Below are 22566 nucleotides of genomic sequence, written 5' to 3' on the forward strand. Positions count from 1 at the left end.
TTGGCGTGCAATCCGATCCCAATATCAATTAAACATTGTTGCAGCGTGCAAGCCAATCCCAATATCAATAAACTCTACTGCAGCGTGCAACCCTATCCCAATATCAATAAATATTATTGTGGCGCTCAACCCGATTCCAATATACAGTAATGTCATATGAAGCCAAAACAACAAGTAAACGCGGGATAAGTTCACAATGTAACATTAAGAAAAAGAACACACAGTATTCAAATAGGTAATACAACTCTAACAAAGTATGATGAGCATCCCAATATCAAAATCTAGTCTATCGTTTATAATGATAAGGCTTCCACAAAGCATAACACACAACCAATCTAAAAATCATCCAATCCAATTAAGAAAAGGAGAGTAGGACATGAAACGAGTAAAGATATTTGTCAAGTACGAACAAGGAACAAATGAAGGCATTCAATATATGAAATCATGTAGCAAGTAGAAGCATGTAGCAAGTAAAGGCATTTTATAAGTGAAGGCATGTGGTAAGTAAAAGCATAGAGTAAGTGAAGATATATAGTAAGTAAAAACATGTAGTAAGTGAGGGCATGAAGCAGATTATGACATCTAACAAGTAAATTATGTGACAATTAGAGGCATGTAACATGTATGGTTTACTAACAGATAAAGGCATGAATTCGAAAAGGACACACAGCAGAAGAAAATCAAGTAAACGTGTAGGTGTAATAGTAAGAGACAAGGTAAAGACGTAGCTATAACAGTAACATGCCAAATGAAAAACACAGAGATAACTACATAAGGAACTCAAACGGAAGATATCTTACAAAAAAATAAACATTAGTAGAAACCAAAGAAAAGGGCATGTAAGTGATTAACAAATGAATAATCATGACAGAATTTCAACTTCCTTTCTTTTCGCACGGTAGTAACAAAACAAACCAACCTCATTTCAAACCGCACAAAAATACTCATCATGCTGACATTTTATCAACCGCACGAAAATATCCATCATACCAAATATAGACCTAAGACCCTAATCACTGTCTCTTATTACAAATAAAGAAACTCAAGTAACATGACAATAACAGGTATAGATATAGGTTCGTGATACCACGATCAAATTAAGTATGCAACAAATCTAAAAAATAATACATTAAATCATTTTTAAGATGTCATATATTCTAGCATGATTTCTAACACAGTTAATTGAGTTTATTAGTTATCGAATTAGATAAAGCATAGGTTAAAGAATCATCAAGTTCAACAAAGGTACAAAGAAGCATATAGTTCCCCCTTCCAAGCATGGAAACCCTGGCACATGCATATACACTCGTCACCTCGTATATGCATCACCTCGCATGTAGCAAATAATATTAATTAGTAGAAAAAAATTTCCCAACAAAGCCAGGCAAGCACTTACCTCATTCCGGAATAATTTTCACAATCCAATACCGTCTTCCTTAGAAATACATCTCAAAACGATCAAAACCTAATCAAATATCATCTAACAAAGTCAAATAATGCTAAAGGAAACATCCCCAATCAATAAAGGTCCAATCTTGACAAAAATCTCAAAAGTCATCAAAAGGTCAACCATGGCCCACATGGTCGAGATCCGAGATTCAAACCAAATCACGATTATTCATTCAATTCTGAGCCCGGATATATAATTTATTTCAAAATCCGACCTCAATTTGAGGTCTAAATCTCAATTTTACGAAATTTCTAAATTCTATCCAAAACCCCTAATTCATATCTTAAAATTTATAGATTTGATATTAAAAGTTCATGAAAAGTAGTGGGGAATTGATGAAAAATAATTTAGAGTTGCTTACTAATGAATTTGGGGATAAAAAAGTTCTTCAAAATTGCCTCTAGATTGTTTAGGGTTGAGAAATGGTGAAAAATGAACTAAGTCCCTAAATCCCCACAATTTAGCCAGCTACAGATTGCAATTGCGATAATCGAAAAACCAATCAACTGTTTGCAAAAGTGAAAAGTCTCTAAGCCTACAGATATCACAAAAGCGATGAATGCATTGCAAATGCGAATCCAAGGCAGTTTGCAAATGCGGACAACACCTCACAAATGCGAGTCTGACCCAAATTCCTCATAGTCGCAAATACGACATGAACCTTGCAAAAACGAAACCTCCACCATCGCATTTGCGGAAAGAGCATCGCAAAAGTGAAGCTGACCCAACCCCTCCAGCATCGCAAATGCGAGCCTAAACTCGCATTTGCGGACAGGTTCTCGCAAATGCGAGACCTACAGACCTGATGCACCAGCATTCCTTCTTACACAAATTAATCAGTTCTCTAAGCATCCAAAACTCACCCGAGCCCCTAGGGCTCCAAACCAAACATGCACACAACTATAATAACATCATGCAAACTTGCTCGCCACCTCAAATTATCAGTATAACATCAAATAATAGAATCGATCATAAAAACTCAAAATTTTCAAGTTTAAAACCAAAATTTCTATTTTTTCACATAATGCGCCGAAATACGCTCGGGTCATCCGAGACCCCAACGAGACATACGTACAAGTCCAAAATTATCATACGAAATCGTCAAAACACTGATCTGAGGTCGTATACCAAAAACGTTGACCACACATGGAAGTCATAAATCACCAAATAGAGTTATAAAAAGTCTCAAAATACACAAAAGAAAGCTAATACTCAAAATGACCGGTCGATTCGTTACAGATAGCTTCAAGTAAAATACTTTATAAACTATTATGCATTCAAAAGAAAATTTCTTGTCTGAAGCACCGTCATTTAAACATCGTTCACACTCTATTTTTCTCAAGAAACTATTTTTCTTCTCTTTATTTATGACTTGTGTCAGGGATACACAAATGAAAAGGAGCTCCTCTAGTCATAATAGGAGGCGCGGCCTCCAAGTAGAAAAACAAAGGAAAATCCTTTCTCCAGAAAACCACCTCCACAAGCATGACTAATGGCTTTACCAATGATTAATTTTGGCTGCAATCTTCAATTTTTTCATCACATGTCTCTGCCAATTTTTTTCCGCTTATGATTTTCTCTGCCAATTTCCTCCCTTATTCTTTTCTTATTTTTAGTTTTTCCTTTCAACAAATTGGGTTGGATCCACAACTTTGTATTTTTTTTTAAAATATCAATGGTATCCAAAGCTGCTTGTAAATACTAATTTTTACCGAATATCTGCTACCTTTCCTATAACTTTGCCTTTTTTTAAATAACGGTTGCATGTCACTTTTTTTAGCGGTTACCTGCTACCGCCCATAACTTTACCACTAAAACATACAAGTTAAGCAGAACTTGTGCCATTAAAACACACAAGTTAAGCATAACTTGAGTCAACGAAGTTTACTATATGTAAGTGAGATAATAATCAAGACTCAATCAAACCACACCAACATTGACAACACTTAAAGAATACAACCAAATGTACAGTGCCTAAACAATTCTACAATCCTAGTACATACAGTGGCAATATCCAAAATAGGTAGGTCACAAAACAAATTCCCTATGCTTGTTTTTACAACCGAAGTAACCAAAAGAAGATAAGTGATCTATCCCTACAATTTATACTATTGGAGGGGCACTTAACTTGTAGGGTGGAAAATTGTGAGGCCCAAACCTAAACATCACTTAAGTACTATGGTAAAGAGTAATATAATCAAATATAAAGTGAACTTCTAATTTCTATATTGTTCGAGCTCTTCAAAAATACTCACAGTTGCGTGTTGGATCCTCCAAAAGTAGTGCATTTTTTGGAGGATCCGACACGAATGTAGCAACATATTTTGAGACATAACTTCTAATGTTTAGTTGTAGGATTGTAATTATGGATTGGAGGCTTGCGGCGAGGCCTGGCCCTTCCACTGTAATCCTTCCACATCAGGTTTGCTACTTCATCTGCTGCATCAAGAAACTGATCCTTTGAATCATTTTTCTTTGTCTTGCTAGAGCTGGCTTTCTTTGATGCTGCATTGGGCTCAAGTGTTTCCACCTATCATATATTTCATTGTATCAGAATGCAAGTATATAGCAAGTGTAATCCCAAAGCAATGTTTTAGATTTTAGTTAATTGGTACTCCTTCCGTCTCAACTGATGTGGTACATTTTAATTAGGCTCGAAATTTTAAAAAAATACTTTTGAAATTTGTGGTCTAAAATGAACTATAAGTATTTGTATGACCATAAGTCTTCTCAATAAGAATAAAATAAGAAGTTTAAATTTAAATTATTTCTAAATATAAAAATATATCATTCTCTTTGGGTCAAACTAAAACAGAAAGTGCATCATATAAATTGGAACAGACAGGGTACTACCTAGCATGTTTTTTCTCCTTCTCGTGAGAGGAGATTATAACTCATATACAATGACAATACACAGGAGAACTTACACTCTCAATGCATTTTAATATATGTAGTGTGTATATGTGTTCCATTTTAGGAAAAGGACCGGAAAAATGTGTTGATGCACCAAAAGTTTGATTGGAATTGAATATAAAATTGATGATGTAGAATAGCAACAACACTTATCTTGGGAAAAAAAAAAGAAGAAGAAGAGCTCTTATATTTGTAGTAATTTTGATACAAAACCTTTCAGAGAAGAGTTTAACAAATTATATATACCAATACTGTAAAATCTTATTGACTTAAGATAGCAACCATGTTCTTGAGTTTCGATATATTGTCGTGTGGCTTGTTTATTAATGATGGAAGACATCGTATCTATGCTAGAACACTCTAGATATTCTAGACAATTTAGTAGCATGCATAAATATATAGAATATTGTTCTACATATAAGATATTATATATCAAGACAATATCTTCTTTGCAAAATAAATCACAGATCAATTTTCAGAAGAAGGGGGTGTTGAATGAGAGAGAGAACCTGAACGTTAATTTGATGTTCTTCCGGTCCCTGAAGAGGGACATTTTCCAGCATTTTTCTTCCTCCAATCTTCCTTAGTATTCCTGCATAGAAGACCAAGAATTTGGCAAAAGCAAAAGTCAGTGATCCTAATTAATTAGGGCAATGGAATGGAAAACTATTTTCAGAAAATAAATTATTTTCTAATGTTTGGTTGTTAGGAAACATTTTCCTGGGGCAAATATTTTTCACCAAAAAAAAATGACTTTCTTCACTCTCGAACGGAAGTCATATTTTTGCTTCACAATTATCATAAATCTTAGCTTCATTACATCATTGCCTTAACCGGCCAACAATTTGACATTATTATGAATTTTTTATACAAAAAAGATTTCATCAAAACCCTCTCTGGTTTGCTAATTTTATTATCAACCTTTAATAAATAAGCATTTTGGAATAAAAACATTTTCTGGAAATAGGTCATTATTTTCCTAAAATATTTCCCAAAAAAGGAGAAATGGATATAACTGTACTTACCTAACTGAGTATGAGTAGAAGAGGGCTGCTCTAGGACAAGCAAAACAACGACCATAACAAGGAGTAACAATTGTATGAAACGAGTGGAACTCATTTTTGAACAGTGAGTTTTTCTTTCTTAAAAAACATGAAAGTGATTATTTTCCTCATGAAGTGAGAGGCACAAAGTACTAACACAAAGATTGGGTTTTTATAGAGAGTTCAAAATCAACTCATAGTCAAAGCTAGGGTACAGACATCTACCTTATTCTAATATATGAACCCTGACATCGTGCGTGAAGTACTTTGGAAATCTCAATTTGTAAAAGATTCTAAATTGAGTAAATAAGTAAATATAATGTACTAGTACTAGTACTAGTAGTAGTTTTCTCTTCTAACACTTCCTTGGGTTAAATGTATGCTTATCACTAGGATTATAAGCCATAAGGTACTTGCAATCTATTGGTCTGATTAATCTAGCTAGCCAAGAAGTTTTAATTTCTATTCTCCCGTCTTGAAATCGGGACCTTTAAGTAGAGGTCCAACCATCTTAACGAGCACGGAGGGACTTTCTAGGTACATATATAATGTAAGTACCAAAACTTTCAAGCAATACATACTTTAAGCTCAGTTTGCCAGTTATATTTAAAAGGATAATGAATGAGCTGTTATGATTCCATACATCTTTAAACAAAGCAAAAAAGAAAAAAAATACTGCCATGCAAATCAGTAGGTAATATAGTCAGCAAATTATTCAAACCCTGAGACAAGAATCAGAGACTTGGTCGCCAGCTCATGAGTCAGTAAAAAGTGCATGAAACAATAAATATTTTCCTCATCCCTTGGATATCATTTTCAGTTTTGCGAAGTGACAGACACAGAATTTTTATAAAAAAAAAAATCAAAATATAAAGAAGTAAAATACGAAAAAATCAAGAGGATTCAGTCTATAGTATATGTCACACCTCCTTTTTACTACCCGAAGGGGATATAAGGGAGTTTTTCCAATTAAAGTGACATTAATCGAAATGAGATTATTTTATTTAATTTTTCAGAGTCGTCGCCTGGGATAATTTATTTGGTGTCCCAAGTCACCGTTTATTTTAAAATCCCAAATCGAGGAAAATCGACTTTATTTAAAAATCTGCGAAACCAGAATTCTATTTAAGGAATTCTGTTAACCTGGGAGAAGGTGTTAGGCATTCCTGGATTCCGTGGTTCTAGCATGGTCGCTTAAACTATTAATAATTGGCTTAATTATCTGATTTACCACATGTTTTAAAACCTAGTGTGCATTTTAAAACTTTAAACCGCTTTTATTTTATGGGATTATTCTGGAACAAATTACGATTGTCGTACACTTGTTTTGTTTGATACACATTGCGAATCATGTCATGGGAACCGTACCCACGATCTACAACATGTTTAATTTATTAAAGTTATTAGAAATTGTGGCCGGGTAACATAAATGTACCCCCGAATTTGGGAATTAGATATCACAGCTACGTCACGGGAACCGTACCCGTAGCTATGATGATTTTATTATAAACACGCCTAAAGTAAACTACGAGTGTTTAAAAGAGTGTTTTTCTATACTAAGTTAATATTAATGTGAGGGCCATATGTTAGGTGATTCAATTGTAAATGACTCGCCTCGATTTATTTCTTAAAAGATTTGTATTTCATTAAAGCAAGCTAAGGATAGTCCTATTTAAATCTAATTTGAACTTAGGTATCACAACTACGCCACGGGAACCGTTCTCGTAGTTGTGACGATTTTAATTACGAGCCTAAAGCAAACTACGAAATATTCAAAAGTATTTTCTATAATAGTTGGTATTAATATAAGGGCCATGAATTACGGAGTTTAAATAGATGGCACGCCTCAATTTATTTTAAAAGGTTATACTTGACTATTAGCAATTCAAACTAAAAGAAAGACGAGATTTGGTTGGGTTCACGCCCAAAGCAGACGATTATGCTTACAAGATTTAAGTACTGATATTCAGTTTATGATTGCATACGAGGGCCTAAATTGTGGAATTAACAATGGGTGAATGCATTTTTGGACACTAAGGGAAGTACCACAAATGGTCATAATTAGACAGATAAATTAGGATTCAAGAACTAAATACAATCAATTTTTTTGAACCCAAAATATGTGAAATGAATTAGTAAAGAAATCATGAATTTTATTTACAAGGATACAAGCCAGGTATATAAGCCCATTTTTTCTGAAAAAATATCAAGCTCTCAAATAATTTTTGCTAAGATCCTTACTGGGCTGATAACTAAACTTGACTAACCCAATTAAATAAATTGACCCCAAAATCCTTATGCAAATATGCAAGTTTGTGGTAATTGTCCAAATACAGCAAATACACATAAAAAAAAGGAATCATGGGCCTTCGAAACTTCAAAGAAAATCACCTAGAATCTGACATTTACAATTTCGGCCATTTCAAATACAACTCTTGATAATTAATGCCTTCTAATGTATATAAAATTATTTGCCATAATAAATTAAACTAATACACTGTCTGATTTAATCTTCAGCTCTAAACCCTTTTTCCAGCAACTTTAAATCCTTTCCTTAGCTTTAGAGCTTGCCAATCTAACCAATTAGTGGTCAGATCTGCAAACTACAGCTAAATAATCAATAGCAAATAATTTTAATACAAATCTACATATTTCGAATAAAGAAAACTATAGTAGAATTCATATTCATACTACAGCCAAATCTGCCTGACCTACACAACATTCTCAACCTTAACATCAAAAGGGATATTTAGTGACTGATGCCTTCATACTATTTATAACTAACATAAAATATTTCTAAAAGAAAGAAAAGGAAAGAATAAGACAGCATGCCATTCAAAATCCATATTTCATCAACTACTGATGTCAATAGGCCATTTCCCTTGTCCAAATACTCCAACCATTATACAAAATAACAAAACAAATAAGCAGAAGACAAAACTAAAGCAGATTTAAAGCTTTAAACAGACTAAAAATTTCAAAATCATTGCAAGAAATAAGCAATCCAACTTCATTTGTACTCGAATGTTTAAGGAAATCAACATTTCATTCAAGACAAATCAATCCAAGCACACAAAAGTTTACGAAAATACCTAGAAAAAGGAAAAAGCAACTTAAAAGAGCAAAGCAAATTGCAATTCTTAGCTCAGCTCAGCAGAAATCAGCAATGAATAAACTCAAAGTTCTGTTCCACCTTCTGAAACCCAACCAAGAAGAACCCCAAAACAATAGAAAACTCAAGATTTCTTAAGAACCCTTGAAAGAATTTTTGTTCTCAACCGTTTCCTTTTTTTTTTTTACTCTTTTTATGTGCCATAATCATTGGCAAGAGGATCTTTTTATAGAAGGAATTTTAGGGCAACCAAATCAGATTTTTGTAATTTAAAAATACCCCCTTAACTTCTAATTTTATTAACTTACCCCCTGCCCCAGGCCCCGGCCCAGGAATTTCCTTGTCAACCTTTTTTCTATAAGCTTCCCTCGGATCCTATCCAATTCAATCCCGAGTACCCCTGTATTTGCCCCTTTTATTTTTACTGTTTTGAAGTTTAAACCAAGTGGTACTGGAGTTGGACCATTTACACCCTTAAGCCCAATATTTACTTGGGTTTTCGTACTAACAGAAACCAAGTATGAACCCCAACCCAAAACCAAACGAACTTATGCAGAAATAAACCAATATTTAATTAAACAAAGGCTAATGATGTATCTTTTAAGAAAATATACATTATGACGGTAATTAAACCTAATTATTGAGACATTAATTACTGATTGGTCAATTATGCCTTAGAAAAAAATAATTAATTTTTTTTAGACAGAAATGAACCCATAGTAGAAGTTATGAAGAAAAAAAAAACGGGAGGAGAAATATACTGGTGGAATCAACAAAACTTCAATGCCTCTGAGAAGAACAACAAGATCTTGATTCGAACTCGAACGAAAAAAATCTCGGCCAATGGCGAGAATTATAACATGAACACTGGTCGGACTCTCGTCTCTGGCCAGTGCTTCATGCAATAATTCTCACCACATGCCAAAGATCGGACGAGGCAAAGGCTCAAAGTATTTGAGTCATGAACAGGTTATTTGCCCAAAATCCAGCCAATCTATGAGATAGGACAAACTGAAGATTAAAACGGCTCTCTTTGTTGAAAAAATGGGGGATTCATGCAGGTTTTATCATGAATTGAGGATCAAATCAAGAAAATTTGGACAAAAGGCAAAAGGCTTGGATTTTTATTCTTGGATCTCAAATTCGGAGAAATTGAGTGATCTTTTGGAGAAAATAATGACGGGATATTAATTAGGGGATGATGGAGGTTGGGTGGTTGAAATTTGGATGCTTTTGGAGGTGGTCCGCCACCATGACACGATTTTCGGGCAACGAAGGGACGATGGAGTGAGGCAAAGGTTTCTGAAAGAGATGAGGCTAGGTTTAATTTTAGTGAAATCAATCTAATTAATAATAGCAAAGGGGAATTTGGTCGTTTAATGGGGCGAGGACATCAAAATGGCGTAGTTTTGCCACGAAACTACGTCGTTTTGGGGGTAAAGGGAGGCTGACCTGATGGGATCTTTGGGCCTGGGTTTGGATTGAATTGGGGAGAATGTTTGGGCCGATTTGGGGTATTTAGAATAGCCCAGATTTAAATTAAAAATCCCCTTCATTCCAATTCTCTTCTTATTTCTTTTTTCTTTTCTTTTCTTTTCTTTAATTAAAAATCCCAAATTAACATCCTAAATTAATTTAAATTGTAAAATTAGACTAATTATCTAATTAAAAAATTATAAAAATTACTTGATCCTAAATTAAAAGAGAAAAATCAATAATCTAAAAATTAAAAGGTAAAAATGTAAAATAAGCCATTTTTGTGATTTTTATTTTTTAATAAAACACATAATTAACTAATTAATCCTAAAATATAAAAACAAAACCTAATGCAATGCATGGTATTTTTGGTATTTTTGATATTTTTCATGATTTTTAATAAAAATTAAACGGGCACAAAAAATACAAACAATTAATAAAATCCTACAAAAATCCTATAAAATGGCAAATAATTGGAAAAAATCTATTTTCTTGGATTTATAGGAGTGATTCATATAGGGCAAAAATCACATGCTCACAGCTACCCCTCTTTGTTCGAAAACACGAAGGGTTTTCGGGCAAAGATAAAATGAGCAATTACGAGCGATTTTTGCCCGTTTGAAACTCCATGAGAAGCATCTTTTGAAAAAGTCTGACCGAACCTTACTTCGAAGGGTGCCTACATATCCTTGGCTATAAAGGAATCAGGTCAGTGTTGTTCTGGAAGTTTTGGTAGCTGGGACTACCGGAAAACTGTGATTTCACTGTTGTTGTTGTTGTTGTTTCTGCTTGCTAAGCTCCTTATTACACCAAAATAAAAGATGAAAAACTAAACTAGCTAAGCCTATTAACTACGAGTTACAAGATTCCTATCTATAAACCTTCTAAAGCTCGATCTTGAGTCTTGGATGGTTCTTCCTGCGGACTCTGATCTGAATCTTGATGCTCGTTAGTTGCAACCGCTGATTCATCCTTCTTCGGCTTTTCGGATCAAGGCGGGACATGCAAAACTTGTGCCTTCAATCATATCTTGAGCAGTCCGCATCTTTTCTCCACTTCTACACTGAGAGTTCAACTTTTTTTCTTTATTTGGGTTGAGACTTCTTTTTTTGGTCATCTCAAACCTTGTGCCCCACGGTGTAAACCTGTCCCAGCACCAAAGCAAACAAACGAACGAAATTTTTCTACCCCAGTTTTTACTAGGAAAATTTCGAGAGTTATTGTAACAAAATCTAAGCTATTTCTTTATGGAAAGCAATTAACATCGGGATTGTGTATACCTGAGAAAAAGAGATTAGGGAGTGGAGACCCTATATCTAAAATGCAATCAAATGGGGATCGGAGGCCCCAAGTTGGGAAGATTACCAGGTTATGCTGGAAAAATGACCAGGTTATGCCGGAAAGGTCCTCGGGTTATGCCAGAGATGGTCATCGGGTTACGCCAGAAAAAGGTCATCGGGTTATGCCGAAAAAGAAAAAAAGTCCTCGTGTTATGCTGGGGAAGGTCATCGAGTTATGCCAAAAAATAAAAAGGTCCTCGGGTTATGCTGTGGAGGTCCACGGGTTATGCCGAGAAAGTCATCGGGTTATGCCAGAAAAGAAAAATGTCCTCGGGTTATGCCGGGGAGGTCCACGGGTTATGCGGGGAAAGTCATCGGGTTATGCCGAAAAAGAAAAAGGTCTTCGGGTTATGCCAGGGAGGTCCACGGGTTATGCCAGAAAAGTCATCGGGTTATGCCGGAAAAGAAAAAGGTCCTCAGGTTATACCGGAGAGGTTCACGGGTTATGCCGGAAAAGTCATCAGGTTATGCCGGAAAAGAAAAAGGTCATCGGGTTACGCCGGGGAGGTCAACGGGTTATGCCAAAAAAGAAAAAGGTCATCGGGTTATGCTGGGGAGGTCCACGGGTTATGCCGGGAAAGGTATCGGGTTATGCCGGGAAAGGCATCGAGTTATGCCGGAAAATAAAAAGGTCATGGGGTTATGTCGGGGAGGTCCACGGGTTATGCCGGGAAAGTCATCGGGTTATGCCGAAAAAGAAAAAGGTCCATGGGTTATGCCGGGAAAGGTCATCGGGTTATGCCGGAAAAGAAGAAGGTCATCGCGTTATGCCAGAGAGGTCCACGGGTTATGCCGCAGATCAACTAGGGAGTGAAACCCTATAATGGAAAAGACTACCAGGTTAGGCTGGGAGTGACTAGAGAATGGGACTCTATGTTGGGAAAACAAAGCTAGAGATTGGGGACCCTAGGCTACCATGATTTTGAATTTTTCTTCTATTTTTTTTTACTTCACTTTTCATTTTATTTAGGGGAATGAATGAAGGGTTTAAAAAGACTTCCCTTTTCAGGTCAACTTTTGCTGCAGAACTGTTTTGGTTTCTGTGTGCCTTGCTTTTATAGCTCCTGCTTCTTGCAAGGTTGTTTTGGACTGCACCCGTTTTCAAATCAAAGAACAATTTGTCAGTTTGAAACGATGGTTGGTTTTGTGGCCTTGATTGTTTTGGTCACTTGATCTCGTCCCAACTTTTTCAATGAAAATCTCTATTGCTCGCTGGCTTTCTGGAGATCGATCTCTTTTCTAAAACCAGGGATTTTGACTTTTCCAAAATTTCACATGATAGTTAACCCGTGTGGGGCTTTGGCCTTTTCATCTTATTTAGCCTTTATGGGCACTTCACTTTGGATTTTTTTTCAATAATTTTGAATCTGAAGCATCGGCCATCATGGCCAGTCGAGATCAACTTGATGCACTTGCTGAGGCTGAGTGCTTTTCCTTGAATTTTGGCGTTTGTTAAGCAGAACCCTATAAAGTCAATCTTGCCATATTTTCTTTGTATTAGTTTCGGAGAAAGATTAAACCAAAAGGGATTCAAAGAAAAGTAAACAAAGGACAGGATAATGAATTTAACGAGAAGTGTCTCTTTCGGGGGGAGGAAAGAAGGATTTATCTGGAGTGCATGCAGACTTCAATAGACATGACATGCTTCTTGGACTGGATACCCGATCTGCGCAACCATCCAATCTCTCATAAACCCATCATAACTCGTATCTCAAAACCGGGAAACCTTGCCAGGACTCTATCAGTGTTGGTGGTTGTAAGGAATTCCTTCTTTTCGATCAATGACGCCCTTTGCAGGTTTTCGCCAACTGACCTCTCTCATTTCTCTTCTCACCATCGCCTTATAGTGCTCTTTGCGAATTTTCACTAACAAGACTCTCTCATTTTTAATTTCTCTGCTCAACATCGCCTTATGGTGCTCGTGTGGGTTTTCACCAATAAGACTCCCTCATTTTATTTCTCTCATTTGATTGTATCAGATTCCAACATCCTTCTATTTTGAACATCTTTACCAATTGATCAGGAGGACTTTGAACAGGGTTTTAGGTAGAAGTATTTTGGATTGAATTACAACTTTGGAACTTTTTAGGAAACTGTCACCGAACCATTATAAACTCTGCACTAGTTTCAACTTTTGGGGAAATATGGATTTTTGTTTTGGTGTGACTGAACCCCAAAGAGAGGCTGCCTACGTATCCTTGCAGAATCAAGTCGAACGTAATTCAGGGAAAACTTTGTTTTTGATTTTGATTGATTTTTCTTTACAAACATTTTCGGGTTCCAAAGAGGGTAATCAAAGAAAGGTAACCGGCTCAAAGGGTTAGCAAAGGGTTGAAGTGTTTGGGTAGCGAGAATGAAAGTCTCCATCATCCCAATCGGATAATATCGGTACTGCAAAAGGGTTAAACGTAATACCTTTTGATCGCGTTTGCATTGACAACTATTCTAGGGTCATTTCCTTCAAAGTCTACCAAGTACAATGCCCCTTTCAGCAATAATTTTCTTATAATGTATGGATCCTTCCAGTTTGGAGCGAACTTTCCTTTTGCTTCCTTGTGATGCGGGAGAATACATCTCAAAACGAGTTGCCCCACTTCAAAGTTCCTAGGCCGCACTTTCTTGTTGTAAGCACGGGCCATTCTTTGTTGATACAACTCCCCGCGGCAAACTATGGCCATCCATTTTTCATCAATCAGGGTCAACTATTATAGACGGGTCTTGACCCACTCATTATCCTCAATCTCAGCTTCAACGATGATTCGAAGAGAAGGAATTTCAACTTCCACGGGTATCACGGCTTTAGTACCATAAACCAATAGATAGGGCGTAGCTCCAACTGATGTGCGCACAGTCGTGTGATATCCCAACAATGTAAACGACAACTTTTCATGCCATTGTTTGGAGTTTTGAATCATTTTTCTGAGAATCTTCTTGATGTTCTTATTTGCTGCTTCAACAACACCATTAGCTTTGGGCCGATAAGGGGTAGAATTCTGATGTGTGATCTTAAATTGCTCACATATCTCCCTTATCAAATGAATATTCAAATTTGCAGCATTATCCGTAATGATAGTTTTAGGAATACCAAAATGACAGATGATGTTGGTGTGCATGAAGTCTACCACTGCTTTCTTAGTGACGTCTTTGAGAGTGACTGCTTCAACCCATTTTGTGAAGTAATTAATGGCAACCAATATGAATCTGTGCCCATTTGAATCTTTTGGCTCAATTGGCCCAATGACATCCATACTGAAGCAACGAATGGCCACAGTGCTGACATAGGATGCAGTTCTGAAGGTGGTGCATGAATCAGGTCACTGTGTACTTGACCTGATGACACTTTCGGACAAAACTAAAGCAAACATTTTCCATAGTCATCCAATAATAGTCTGCTCGAAGGATTTTCTTTGTAAGGACATACCCATTCATATGGGGTCCACACACTCCTGCATGTACTTCATTCATGATTCTTCCAACCTCTTGGGCATCCACACATCTTAGAAGGTTCAATCTGGTGTCATTTTGTACAAAACCTCTCGGCTCAAGAAGAAACCACTGGCAAGCCTTCTAATGGTTCTCTTTTGGCCTCCACTAGCTTGCTCGGGATATTTTTTTGTTTTCAAGAATTTTTTGATATCATGATACCATGGTTGAACATCAGGCTCTATTTCAACTGCGCTGCAATAACCATGCCTTTCTCGAATTTGGATTTCCAGTGGGTCAATGTGGACATTTCCTGGATATGGAAACATCGAGGCCAAAGTAGCTAGTGCATCGGCTAACTCATTGTGAAATCGAGGAACGTACCTGAATTCGAAGGATTTGAACCATTTTCTAAGATCTTCCACTCGTTGCCTGTATGGAAGAAGCTTGACATCCTAAGTTTCCCATTCACCTTGAGCTTGTCGGATAATCAAGTCAGAATTTCCCATGATTAACAATTCTTCCACATCCTGATTGATTGCCATGTTCATGCCCAAACTACAAGCTTCATACTCGGCAGTGTTGTTCATGCAGAAAAACCGAAGTCGGGCTGTGGCCGGGTAGTGCTGACTAGTGGGCGAAATCAAAATTGCCCCAATCCCGACACCTTTTGCATTCACAGCTCTATCGAAGAACATTTTCCAAGCATTAGTGTCCTCTAGAATTACCTCAACTGAACTTACTTCCTCGTCCGGAAAGTAAGTACTCAAAGGCTAATATTCATCATCAACAGGATTCTCAACTAAGTGATCCGCCAAAGCTTGTGCTTTCATCTCTGTGCGAGTGACATAGACTGTGTCGAACTCGGTGAGAAGGATTTTCCATTTTGCTAACCTTCCCGTGGGCATCGACTTTTGGAATATGTACTTCAAAGGATCCAATCTGGTTATGAGGTAGGTGGTGTAGGCCAACAAGTAATTCCTTAGCTTTTGAGCGACCTAGGTTAGGGCACAACAAGTTCTTTCCAACAAAGTGTATTTGGCTTCATAACTAGTGAACTTCTTGCTCAAGTAGTATATGGCTTGTTCCTTCTTCCCGGTCACATCATGTTGCCCAAGGACACATCCAAAGGAATTCTCCAACACTGTCAAGTATAACAACAAAGGCATTCCAGGCTCGAGCGTAACCAACACTAGTGGATTGGACAGATATTCTTTGATTTTGTCGAAAGCTTCCTGGCACTCATCTGTCCATCTAATCGTCACATCTTTCTTCAACAACTTAAATATGGGCTCACACGTGGAAGTCAATTGAGCAATGAATCTGCTGATGTAATTCAACCTACCCAGCAGACTCATAACCTCTTTCTTGGTTCTCGGAGGAGGCAAATCCCGAATAGACTTTATCTTTGTTGGATCTAACTCAATGCCCCTCCGACTGACTACAAACCCCAAAAGTTTCCCAGATGGTACTCCAAATACGCACTTGGCTAGATTTAACTTCAAGTCATACTTACACAGACGCTCAAAAAACTTTCTCAGATCCCGCACATGGTCGTCTTGCGTTCTTGATTTAATGATCACACCATCCACATACACCTCAATTTCCTGGTGCATCATATCATGGAAAATGACAGTCATAGCTCTCATGTAAGTTGACCCGGCATTCTTCAAACCGAACGACATGACCCTGTAACAATAAGTACCCCAAGGTGTGGTAAAGGCCGTCTTTTCTGCATCCTCTTCATCCATCAGAACTTGATGATACCCAGCATAACAATCTACGAAAGACTGTATCTCATGTTTGGCACAGTTGTCAATAAGGATGTGGATGTTTGGTAATGAGAAGTTGTCCTTGGGGCTTGCTTTAATCAAATCCCGATAATCAACACACACTCGGGTTTTCCCATCTTTCTTTGGCACTAGGATCACATTAGCCAAACATGTGGTGTATTGGACCACTCGGATCACACCAGCTTTCAACTGTTTGGTGACTTCTTCTTTAATCTTGTCACTGATATCCGTTTTAAACTTTCTCTGCTTTTGTTGGACCGGGGGATGACTGGGGTAAATTGGCAATTTATGTACCACTAAATTAACACTCAGTCCTTGCATATCATCATAGGATCAGGCAAGCACGTCTTTTAATTCGAGCAAAAGTTAGATCAATGCATCCCTAATTCTTTCATCAGTGTGAATACTTATCATGGTTTCCTGGACCTTTTCTGAACTACCCAAATTAACTGGCTCAATTTCATTTAAGTTTGGCTTAGGCTTATTCTCAAATTGTTCTAATTCTCGGTTTATTCCCTAAAAGCCTCATCTTCATCGTATTCTAGTTCTTGATTCATTATTTCACAATTAGACAGCGTGTTAGGATCTGGGCATGAAGTCTGCAAGTATGTCATATTATTTAAGTCTACATTATTAGAACTAAAAGAAGAAGATAACAAAATCAGAAAGAATAAATAAAGAGATTCATAGACGATGAAATATTGATTTCATTTCATTAAATTTGAAAATATAAGGGTTTACATTGGAATTGTAAAGACAATAAACTAAAGACATTCGAGTTACACCCTGAAATAACTCGAAATGCAGAAAAGATGGCAAGATTGAACTACAGGGATTCCCTCCTGATTGGTAACGGAGTAGCCTTCCAATTTTGAAGCTTGGAATTGGGCCCCATATACTGCACCTCAGCAGTGCTTGAGCCTTCACCTGGCTGGACCATATGAGCCTCATATAACATTTGCCTCATTGACCCACAGATGTCCTCAATTTCTTCGGTCGTGAAGGCCTCGTCTTCTTCCTCTATGTACCTTGGTTTAACAAAAGTTTTGGCGAGATGCGGGACCGGCTGAGGTATAACCCACCCTTCATTCTTACTTTCTTTAGCCCATTTCACGTCTGCTTCTGTAGCTTGGAAACTGACACCAAAGAAGTTCTTACTGGCAGTCAAGGTGATGGGCTCTGTAATGCCTTGCAAAGATGCCCCGAGCTCTTTCCCGGGTTTGTAGCCATGTCTGATCATTTCACCGGCAACCATGATTGATGCATTGGATAAAAAGGGTTGAGGACATAGGGTTCCTTCCTCACATTGGTCTGCGACCACAATCTCAAAAGCTTGGTAGACTATGTGCTCGCTACCTTCTTTAGCCTCCAGACATGGGACTGATGGGTCCCGGTAAATTGATTGCTCATCTTCTCCATGTACCACAATTTCCTAATCTTCATATTCAAACTTCACCATTTGGTGGAGAGTAGAAGGTATGACCCCTGCAGAATAGATCCAAGGCCTTCCTAGGAGAAAATAGCAGGAGGTGTCCATGTCCAAGACCTGAAATGTCACTTCGAAATCCACATGACCGATAGTCAAGATCAAATCAATCTCCCCTATTGTGTCTCTCTTGACGCCATCAAAAACACATATACAAACATTGTTAGGCCTGATTCTCTCAGTCTCAATTTCCATTATTTGTAAAGTTGAGAGAGGCCAGATGTCAACCTCAGATCCGCCATCCAGCATGACTCTTTTCACGTAGTACCCTTCACATTTAACTGTCAAATGAAGAGCTTTGTTGTGGGCAGTCCCTTCCGGGGGCAAATCATTTCTGCTAAATAAAATTCGGTTGACTTCAAAGAATCATTCTGCCATCCTTTCCAGTTGCTCAACAGTGGTTTCAATTGGAACATATGCTTCATTGAGGGTCTTTATCAACACTTTCTGATGCTCATTCAAACTTATCAATACAGACAGAAGTGAGACCTGGGAGGGAGATTTTCAGAGTTGGTCAATTATATCGTAGTCCGAGGTTTTCATTTTCCGGAAGAATTTCTCGGCCTCTTCAGCACTAACTGGCTTTTTAAGCGGAAAACACTTCTGTTTGGCATTGTTCACTTCTTCCAGATTATGGTACTTTTCGGACGGGTTTGTTTCATTCACTTCCCCCATGATTTCTTTTCCCTTGTACGTCACTACCGCTCTATTGTAATTCCAGGGGACGACAGTGGGATCATTCATGGGCTTCTATGGTGTGCGGCTGATAACCACGGGCTTGTTCAGCCTTAGTGAAATTACCGGCCCCCGTGCCACATAAGTCCCTCTTGGTACGTACATCTTAGGTCCTTTGTTTAGCTCAAACCTCTTGGGAGGACTCAACACAAACTGTTCTTTCCTGGAGGCCCGGGGAACATAAAGAATGACATCTTTAGGAGGTACTACCCCGGTTTTGGTTTCCACCACCTTTTATACTCTTTGAGGAGTGGGATTGTTTTTCTATTCATCTTTAGTTTGCTTTGCCACCATTTTGGGCTTCTTTTCAACATTGACAATAGCAATAATAGCTTTCAAAGCCAGGTCAAACTCTTTGTCTTCACAGATCATCCCAATAACTGTCCCGTTGTTGTGAGATGGTAATGGGTTGTTCGTTACATTGGGGACCTCTTCATCCCTTAGCACTACCCATTGTTCTATCAGATTTTCAAGTGCCCTTTTTTAGGATACAACAATCCTTAGTGTCATGACCTTCTTCCCCTGAATGATAAGCATATCGGGTACCATGTCTTTAGAATGGCGGCTCTAGATTTTTCCTGTTCGGAGGTATGGGTTGCAACAAACCCATTTGGACCAGCTTAGGGAAAAGGCTAGAGTATGATTCACCGATAGGCGTAAAGTTGGTTCTTCTGGGTGGCTCACGGGCATGGGCATTGTATGGAAAATTATTTTGTGGGGGACGAGGATTATATAGAGCTTAGTGAGGAGGGTTATTTCTAGGAGGTGGAGCTCAGTTTTGGTTAAACTGTTGTTGTGGACGAGCGTATAGTTGGGCATTTATCACTGCATAAAGCTAAGGAGCCACGGCATAAGCCACATCCTGGTGAGGATAATAATGTTACGGGGTGTTTGAAGGGAAGTAACCTCGGGGTTGACGGGGGTTTCTCAGACTTGAAGCCACCATCGCCACTTCTTCTTTCTTCTTCCGATTTGCTACACCCCCTGGCCTACTCTGGATTGCTTGGGACGTAGCTCTTATAGTGGATTCGCTCAATATGCGACCCGTTTTCAGACCATTCTTGATCATTTCCCCAATTTTGATAGCCTCAACAAACGGCTTTCCCATAGTAGACATCATATTCTGGAAGTAATCAGCCTCTTGGGCTTGAAGGAAGACACTGACCATCTCGATCTCATCCATTGGGGGTTTCACCCTGGCAGCTTGTTCGCGCCACTTGACAGCATATTCTCGGAAGCTCTCCGAAGACTTCTTTTTAAGATTAGATAGAGAATTTCTGTCTGGAGCTATGTCTATATTGTACTGGAATTGCCTGACAAAATCCGAGCCAAATCATCCCATATGTGTCAGCGAGATATGTCTTGATCCATATACCACTCGGATGCAATACTGACTAGACTCTCTCCGAAATAAGCCATTAGGAGTTCTTCTTTTCCGCATGCCCCTTTTAATTGATTGCAATACCTCTTGAGGTGGGCAATGGCATCCCCATGTCCGTCATTCTTTTTGAACTTGGGAGTCTTAAAACCAATGGGCAGATGAACATGCGGGAACATACATAAATCGGCGTAGGATACGCTCTTCTGGCCACTTAAACCTTGTATATTCTTGAGGCTTTGTTCCATGCTTCTCATTTTCCAAGTGATTTCCTCTTGCTCGGGATTCTTTGTAGCTCTCTCTTGTCCCTCGGTGAACTCATACTGAGGTTGTTGAGGGTAGGGGATTAGGGTGACATGAGTCGTGTCCGACGGAAAGGGCGGTGTTTGGAAAGTAAAGGATGATGGCTCAAAACTTGGCCTGGGCAAGGTTAGCTGTATCGTAGTTGAAGTTGGTGGTGCGGTGAATATGTTAGAAGACACTCCCAAAGCTAGAGCCTGGGGGTGAACCTCAGAAGACGTTCCGGTGAAATAGGCTGACATAGTGGGGTATCCGAATGGGGTGGTCGGGTAATTTATGGGGACGTTGGAGGTCCCACTTATTCTGTTAATCAGTTTAGGAAAACCAAGTATTGCACTAGGCGGCTTTCTACCGTTAGATCAAGCTTCCCACATTTCCAACATGCGGAGGCGCAGTGCTCTGTTCTCTTCAGCAGCTGCTGACTCTGATGCCGGAATCACCGACAACGGGCTATTATCTGAGGGAGTAATTGTTGGTAGCTGAATTTATGACGTCATTTCGATACTTCATTTGGACCTTGTAAAGTACGGGTGCGAAGCCAGGTTACCACAAAACCAACCACCTTAAAGAGCCGAACCTAAACTCAACAGCAGACACAACAAACCGGTTAGCTTGAGGCAATTAACACATAGGGTATCACTTGTTGGGAAATGCAATGCACCTAAACAGTTAAATGTGTTTCTACAAGTTTTGCAACGGTTGCGTGTCTCATCCCGGTTTTGGTCCATCTCCCAAACCTTTGCATCTTTCTTTTCTTTTTGGCGCTTTTATTATTTGCTCTCTTTTCTTTGCACTCTCTCATTGTTTTCTCTCATATTCTTGTTTTCTTTCTTATTCTTGTTTTCTTTCTTTTTCTTATTTCCTCTTTTATTTGAGTTATTTAAAACCATGACCGGATTCGATGGGGATTGCCTACGTATCACAAAGCCGTATGAATCAGATCATCACGTAGTTGAAGGAATAAATGCAAAAATAAAAGAAAGAAACAATTTTGGATTTTTTTTTCAAATTTTTCATTAAAACTTCTAAGTTTTCTATTACAATGACTCTATCATAGCTTTCTAAGAATTGAAAAACTAAAAACAGACTCTAGAAATAGCAACTAAAATACAGACTCGAAAAGAAAATAAAAAATACATAAGTGCTTCTACTCTAGGGGCCCGCGGGACATCAGTCGGTCTCGCCACGGGCCTACGTGCAAGATATCCTTGGAGGCGGTCCAGGTCATTCATTATTTGGTGAACAAAGGTCATCACTGCGGCGAAGAAGGTGGATCTATTCATGTCCTCACATTCATGGCATTTCATGACGATATAGTCAGCAATTGCTCTAACCCTTTCCCTAATGATGCCTTTCTCTTGGAGCAAGCGTCCGATTTGTTGAAACCTAGCTTCTAGAACTTTGGTGTCATGATGGTTTTGCCCCTGCAACTGTTGCATGTCCTCTTCTAACCAAGACATCAGTGCATAACAATGTTCTTTCTCTGCCTTAAAGTTCTTTGCTTGTTTAGCCATTTCATTCTCGAGGGTAGTTAGCTTTTTCTTCAGGCTCGCGACTTCTCTATCATATTTCCCTTTTAATTTCCGAACAAACTCTGCCCGTCCCTCTGCGTTCTTTGCCAATTATGCACGGGCTTTCGCCAGATTACCTTCAGATTTTTCCAAATCATTCTCGTACTCACATTTTTCTTCCTAAGACCATTAATGAGTCTTTCATCCGTTCGGCTTCTTTCCGGATTCTCAGTAGCTATGTTCATTCTATGGATCTAGGCTCGGAGGGCTTCATTTTCTTGGGCCAACTTCTTCTTTTCACCCTCATCTGCAGTAGCTTGTAAACCATTGTCAAATTTAAGATCCCTAATTTGCCCTTGTAATTTGCTTATGGTGGCCCTATACTCATTTTCTTTGGTCAATTAGGCCAATTGTTCTTGCGAGGCTTCAACAAATTCCTGAATGTGAGGCCTTTTGGTTGGCCTTTCAGGTTCGGACCTTGCAGTGAACTCCTTTCTATACCAAACAAGATAACTAGACGAGACCTCGCCTCTAGCTAGGTCACGTACTCGAGTGTTTGCTGTCAAATACTGGCCCTCGTTCCAAATGTGACGAACCACTTCTTCA

At 38.4% G+C, this 22566-nt stretch overlaps 1 protein-coding gene across 1 annotated transcript; it reads right to left on the reverse strand.

The window, feature by feature from the left end:
• Window positions 1–3388: 3388 nt before the first annotated feature.
• LOC104231748 (uncharacterized) lies at window positions 3389–5528 on the reverse strand. Its single transcript, XM_009784799.2, has 3 exons — window positions 5389–5528; window positions 4873–4955; window positions 3389–3980 (listed from the first exon to the last, which is right to left on the reverse strand). The coding sequence occupies exons 1-3, from the start codon at window positions 5480–5482 to the stop codon at window positions 3789–3791; spliced, it is 369 nt and encodes a 122-aa protein (XP_009783101.1). The 5' UTR covers window positions 5483–5528; the 3' UTR covers window positions 3389–3788.
• Window positions 5529–22566: the final 17038 nt, after the last annotated feature.

This window comes from Nicotiana sylvestris, chromosome 9 (assembly GCF_000393655.2).
Source record: "Nicotiana sylvestris chromosome 9, ASM39365v2, whole genome shotgun sequence".
NCBI classification, from domain to species: Eukaryota; Viridiplantae; Streptophyta; class Magnoliopsida; order Solanales; family Solanaceae; genus Nicotiana; species Nicotiana sylvestris.

Bases quoted from the DNA above. Each gene is read 5' to 3' on its own strand.
- LOC104231748 (XM_009784799.2), bottom strand. From the start codon at position 5,482: ATGAGTTCCACTCGTTTCATACAATTGTTACTCCTTGTTATGGTCGTT. The intron at 4,956-5,388 runs GTAAGTACAGTT...TCTTCTATGCAG, and splicing joins TTCTACTCATACTCAGTTAG to GAATACTAAGGAAGATTGGA. The intron at 3,981-4,872 runs GTTCTCTCTCTC...AATATATGATAG, and splicing joins AACATCAAATTAACGTTCAG to GTGGAAACACTTGAGCCCAA.